Source organism: Hemicordylus capensis, chromosome 7 (assembly GCF_027244095.1).
Source record: "Hemicordylus capensis ecotype Gifberg chromosome 7, rHemCap1.1.pri, whole genome shotgun sequence".
In the NCBI taxonomy this organism is placed as follows: domain Eukaryota; kingdom Metazoa; phylum Chordata; class Lepidosauria; order Squamata; family Cordylidae; genus Hemicordylus; species Hemicordylus capensis.
The window spans coordinates 23,124,083-23,130,671 of NC_069663.1; the positions used below are offsets into that span (position 1 = coordinate 23,124,083).

Genomic DNA, 6,589 nt, shown 5'->3' on the forward strand with positions numbered 1-6,589 from the left:
ACCGTGTATCTACAGCAAGGCCCAACCTTTCATCCTGACCGTGAGCCCCACTCCTTCATTGTCTCCTCTTGAGTCATGAGCACCTGTTATTTTCAGAGAGCACCGAGTGCCCTTTAGGAAGTCGGGACATGTTGTTTCCAAAGTACAGCCTGTTACAACATGTGTGACTCAGCCAGCAATAATCATAATAGGGGAAGCACCCCAGCAAGTTGGAAATGACCTCGCTGTTTTAAGGACACAGCAGTTCAGCAGTTCTCAACTGAGGGTCTCCAACTGTCGTTGGACTACAACTCCCATCATCCCCTGCCACAATGGCCTTTGTTGTTATTTCAGAATTAGGTTTTAGAAGGATGGGCCATTTATTAAAAAAACACATATGTCACAATAGATCCCTGCTGTGTGGTGTGTTACCCAAACCGGTAGCTGAGCATGGTGAAAAAGCAAAAGTTAGCAACCAAAACCTGAGTATATTTTCATCTGTAATTTTTTTCCTGTTTTCTGTGTGTTTTTGTTGGGTGGAGAAATGAGTGCTTAGGAACATAGGAAGCTGCCATATACTGAGTCAGACCATTGGTCTATCTAGTTCAGTATTGTCTTCACAGACTGGCAGCGGCTCCTCCAAGGTTGCAAGCAGGAATCTCTCTCAGCCCTATCTTGGAGATGCCAGGGAGGGAACTTGAAACCTTCTGCTCTTCCCAGAGCGGCTCCATCCCCTGAGGAGAATATCTTGCAGTGCTCACACTTCTAGTCTCCCATTCAAATGCAACCAGGGCAGACCCTGCTTAGCTAAGGGGACAAGTCATGCTTGCTACCACAAGACCAGCTCTCCAGTTCCAGTTCCAGCTGCTTTTCAAGCCTCTTCAAAGACACACAGCTGTGAAATGGAGAAACCTAAAGAGTTGTAGACACCTTTTTCCCTCAGAAGCAGAAGGGGTTGTGATCACCTTGAGGGAGTCTTCTTCAAGCTGAGAAATTTTTCACTCTTTTTGTTCAAGAATACAGAGGGTATTCTTCAAGCTAAGGCATTTTCCGCTCTTTTTTCTTCAAGCTCTTTTTTCTTCAAGCTCTTTTTTCTTCTCCCCCTCACCACAGAGTTCCATTTGCTCTGCCCACCTGATTGTCTATTAACTGTGCCCTGAATTCACAACCATTCCCTCTCCATTGACTAACATGTGGCAGTTGGGGTGGGAGGCAGTCCCCTCAAGTTTTTTTTCTTCAAATTTTTTGAATACAGATAAATCTGTGGGTCACCCCAAGTCTGCCAATACCTCTCACTTACCTGCAGATTCTCCAGTTGTGTGTGCATAAGGATCATACTGTTTCCAGCTCTTTCAGAAATAGATACAAGATTTGGGAAGTAGATGCCTAGTTCTGGGTACTGACATTTCATTTTCAGTTTTGTATTTGCTAACTGCTCGCGTTGTCTTTTAATTTTAGTCTTTTTTTAAAAATAACCCAGGTAAGTTTTGTTTCTTCCAAGTGAAGAAGTTAAATTTGCCTGTGCTATTATGGCGAAAGACAATCGCCGTTGTTTAAACTGTTTTGCAACATCCTTGCTGGAACAATTTCTCATGCCAGTAACTGTGGTTTTGTTACAGTTATGGGGAAACGCCAATAATGTCAGCTGCAGTTAAAATGAACCCTCTTGGTTTGGTTTTTGACTAGTGCTGAGAGCCGGGGCAAACTGGTGGTTTAAAGATATATAATCTGACCTTAGGAAGTGAGGTTCCGATCAGCCCCAACACACCCACGAATGAGACAATGGGGATGTTCTCACGTGCAGCCTGACCCAGGCTAGGGAGGGTTTGCTTGTTTTGGAAGGAGGAGTCACTCTTGCCAATCCCAGATAGAGTGCCATTTCATCAGCTGTACAAACGGAACAGGCCAGATTTCTTCCAGAGGGCCATCTACACGCCAAGCGAGAAGGTGGTGATTCTGAGCCAGGTGAGAACAGCAGATCAGTCGACCCCCGGAAGAGGCATTAGAGGTAAATGTTTCAACTGGTTTGACAATGGACTTGGGCAAGAAAGCAAACAGAAAGGTAGAACCTTTTGGGGGGGTGGGGGTGGGGAGGAAGTCTTATGCCTAATTTATAGAGGCTATTCTCATGATCAGCGAAAATCAAGCTAGGAGAGCCTAGCCCGATTTTCGCTGGTCATGCAAACCACGGGAGTGCAGGTGAGCCCGGTAGTTTATAAGTGGGTAACCCCGCTGAATTGCCCCTGCCCTCAAACTAGGTTTGCAGAGTGAGCGCTCCACAAACCCGGTTTTTAAAATCATGTGTTGCCGTGGCGCGGCTCCACGCCATGGCAACTCACGAGTAGACCCCCTGGACTGGGAGGCTAAAACAGAGCCTCCTGGCTCGGGGGTCTCTCCAGCATGCCCTGTGCACTCGCGCAGGGCATGCTGGGACTTCTGGGGGCCACGCTGCCCCCGAACTCCCAAGCCCCCACCGGCTCCATGACAGAGCTGGCAGTTGTGTGGGTGGCCACTGTGGCCACCCAGGGAGGGCTTACTGATCGTCTGCAAAATCGTCTGCCAAATGCATCAGAGGGTGCAATTCAGAGGCATGATTCAGAACTAACTGGCTGGATTTGATCTGCCTGGGGTGTAGCCAGTTTAGAGTAGACCCTGGGGCAAAAGGAGAGCTGCTCAACTTTGACCCTCCTGCAGGGGTTGGCCTACAATTCCCGTAATCACTGGCTATGGGCCACTGTGGCTGGAGATTATGGGAGTTGTAGTCCAGAAACAGCTGGAAGGCCAGAATTGAGCAGGCCTGGGCAAAAGTGAAGGTTGTCTCTGCCCCCCCCACCCCACACACACACACAATGGCGTCACCTCCTCCACACCCATGTGGAGAAATGCAGAAGAAATGTTAAGGACATGGTGGAAAATAAAACATTCTTGGCATGTCATTTATTTTGCTCCTTTACATATGATATCACCCCTCCCCACACACACAGATGATTTCACACACACACACTTGAATCTTTGCAAACTCCTAGTTCAGAAGTAAGTGTGTGTGTGTGTGTGTGTGTGTATACCTACTACTTACATATATACCTGCTGGAGATTACTAGATTGGGAACCAACAAGAGTCAGGGAAGTAAGAAAGAGCAAGCTGTTACCTAGCCAGTGAATCCCCCTCTCAGGGGCCAAAGGACACTTGTCCCCCCGCCATCACCACCTTTGATTAACTGAGGGCTATCCCTGGGGGATGTGGGGCCCAGAACAGATGAGGCTTCAGGGTCCCAGCAAGGTGAAGCAATGGTACAGAGATGCAGTCACCTGGACCTTTTTAAGATCATGAAACACTGTTACCCCTCTGTGTAAGAGAACAGAAATTGTGGGGAGGGCACAGTTCACACATGCAAATGCTTAGCTCAGAGGAGAGCTGGTCTTGTGGTAGCAAGCATGACTTGTCCCCATAGCTAAGCAGAGTCTGCCCTGGTTGCATATGAATGGGAGACGTGAGCACTGCAAGATATTCCCCTCAGGGGATGAAGCCGCTCCTAGTGTCCTTGTGCACAGACATAACAGCTGTCTGCACAGAACAATGACATCACCCATTTGCCTCTCCACAGTCTGCTGTAGGCCTTTGCACAGGTGCAGCTCTGGAGCGGCTCCAAGTCGGGCTCTTTCCACCCCATGGATGTTGCTGGAGAGTGGCAGTTCAGAAGAGCAGTGCACAGCCCAGCATAGGCCACCACTGGTATGCAATGACATGACCTTCCTTCCTCAGCTTCATTCCATAGTTCGGCTCTGAAAAGTTTCCCGCAATGAGTGTCTATCAGGTTCTCACGGATATCTTCCACTGCATCGGCCTGTTTGCCATGGCGATCTGCTCCTTCATCAGCTTCCTGCTGCTCATAATTGCCTTGGCCTCAGACTACTGGGTAGGCGACTTCGGTAACCACGAGAGCCTGTGGAAACAATGCCTTGGTGACCAATGTACTACATTTGGGATGAAAGTGGAAGGTAAGACTTTCCCTGACCTGACCTGGGATAGAAGTGCCCGACATTCTTCTGATGTTTGCAAAAGCTTCCGGGCCATTTAAGGCTCAGCTCTCTAACAGTCCTGAATGACCAGGGATAACAATCATCTTCTTTTTGCATATGATCCTGCCCTGATTATGTGTGAGAGCCCATAGGGTGCAAGAGGTACTTGTGGGTGGTATAGCCCAGAGGGAAGGTGATCAAGTCCAGACTTTCAGCACCTTGGACAGCTCCAGGTGTGAAACATGCTCATTGAGAAGCTCAACTGATGCCCTCTTAACTTTCTCAATTCAGATTACCTTTCCCATGTCCCCTAGTTTCGCTGGACAGAGATGGGCTGTCGAGGTTTAGCCTTTGGGCCTGGAACCTAGCACTCTCCCTCTCCTCTCCATCAGCAACCTCTTAGTTCGTTGTCCCTCTTGGCAAGGGAGGCATTGGAGAATTTGAAGGCTGGTGGTGGCTTGGCCTCAGGGGGTTCTGCCTTGGGGTGTCCCTGTTCTGGTGTCCCTTGGCTGAATGGTTCATGTTCTAGCTTTGGCCTGGTGTCCGGGTCTGAGATTGGCGCTGACACCTCCACAGCATGTGATTCTGGTCCTTCCAGGCTGCCTGATCCCTCCTCGTCAGGCTCCAAACCCAAGCTGTGGCCCAGGATAGGGGCCATGCCTCAGGACAGAGGTTTCCAATCAATCAATATTCCAGTCGATCAATTTCTCAGCAGAGGCAGCCAAGATGCTTCTGCAATGCTTTCCCCCAGCATGGCTGCGAAGATTACACTGAGGACATTTTGACTGCCTCCCCTATTTTAAAAGGTTGGGAGAAGCAGGGTTTGTAAGCTGCACACACAAGGCATAGCCTGCCATATCTCCCACATAACCAGGAGACAAGGCAACTGTGAGTCCACCTGCCACTGTCCCCTGTGCCCTTCTCACTTTCCGCCCCTTCCTCACCTGCTCCCCAGAACATCCAGAAACCTATTAACAACAGCAAGTTATGGGTGGTCTAATGTCCTGGTGGCAACTTGATAATGTTGAATGGAATAATGTTGCTGGGTGTCAAGGCAGTGGGCACCTACAGCGCTGCCTAACTCTTTTCAAGGAGGTGTGCTGGGAAGTAACGCCACAGAGTGACCCTGCTGGCATATAGGTCCTTATTAAATAAAATAAAATATAATGAAACCAAAAAAATGAAATGAAATGAATGCATTCATGCATGCATGCATGAAAGAATGCATGCATGAATATTACTGTGGGTGGTGATGATTTGCTTTGGGGCAGGTATCACAGAGACCTCTGTGATGACTGTTGTCTCTCTTTTTTTAAATCCATCCCCTCCCATTCCAATCCATCCTCTCACCCCTTGCAGGATACATCCATGTCACTCGAGTTTTCATGCTGGTCGGGATGATTTTTGGTGCCTCCCTCCTCGTTGGATTTTGTGCCACATGTTTCAGTTCTCACATTGGTTCCCATTCCTTGATCAGGGTTGCGACTATATCCAACTTTTCCGCAGGTATGACATTTCATGGGGTGTATATATTGCGTACAGTGCCGTGCCCTGCCAGTCCTGGAGTAGGGCAGGGGCAATCATTCCATGCCTCCCCAATCCATGTAGAGCACCCAGCTCACAGGTGATTTCCCCCAATACACTGCACTCATTGTGGGGCATATTATGGGATATATTGTTGGACTCATTTTCCCAGCCTCCGGAGATCCACACTACTTGAAGCAGTGCAGATTGTGTGGGAGTGTTCCATCCTCCCCAACTTGATTTGGGCCTCAAACACCCAAGGAAAGTGGTCTTTGCATGGAGGACAAGTTGTAAGTGAGCACAATTTGTGACATTGCACAACATCATTATTGATCATGTGGCATGTCTCTTAAGGCATCTGTCTTAGGTTCCAATTTCCTGGCTTGGTGCAGCTTGATCCAGATTGAGACAGCCTTGACTCTGGTCTTAAATCAACAGGGTGTTTTTGACCATTCAATAAATAATTAAATGTCCAGTGCCAACACCAAGTTCCGCTCTAGAACTCTGCAGAAATGCTCCCTAGTTCTCTCTAAGGGGTATTAAAACCTCCTTTTTGGCTCCTAGGTCTTTGTGTCCTGATTGCCATGGCCACATTCACAGGAGTTAGGGGGACACGCGTCTCGTATGGATGGTCTTTCCGCTTGGGATGGGCCTCCTTCCCTCTGTTCATGATAACAGGTGAATATGTGCAAAATATGAATGCTTTATTTTGATGTGCCACCTACTCGTAGAGTTGCCAGACAATGGAGCTCTTCTCACACTCAGTGAGATCCTTGGAGGTCTGCTCGGAGAGCAGGCTTGACTTACCCTCACTGCAGACGATCACTGTCCCTTCCCTGGGTGGGCAGATCGCCCGCCCAGATGGGTGGCGACTCGCCTGCACATTGCCCTGCAGCTCTGGGGGTCAGGGTGCGATTCCCCTGACCTGAAAAGAGAGGTACCAATGGGTCGGTGGTCCAGATGCCTGTAATGATGCTTCAGTCTACTTTACCTGTTGCCCTAATCACACGGTTTCCCCCTCCTGACAGGTCTGTTTGCTTACAAACTACAACCGGAAACAGAATGA

The 6,589-nt window shown here is 48.8% G+C and overlaps 1 protein-coding gene across 1 annotated transcript; it reads left to right on the forward strand.

Moving 5' to 3' along the window:
- The first annotated feature begins 3,779 nt into the window (after nt 1-3,779).
- Nucleotides 3,780-6,589, forward strand: LOC128332874 (protein NKG7-like). Its single transcript, XM_053267650.1, has 4 exons — nt 3,780-3,978; nt 5,359-5,505; nt 6,088-6,201; nt 6,552-6,589. Exons 1-4 carry the CDS (start codon nt 3,780-3,782, stop codon nt 6,587-6,589), a joined length of 498 nt encoding a protein of 165 aa, XP_053123625.1.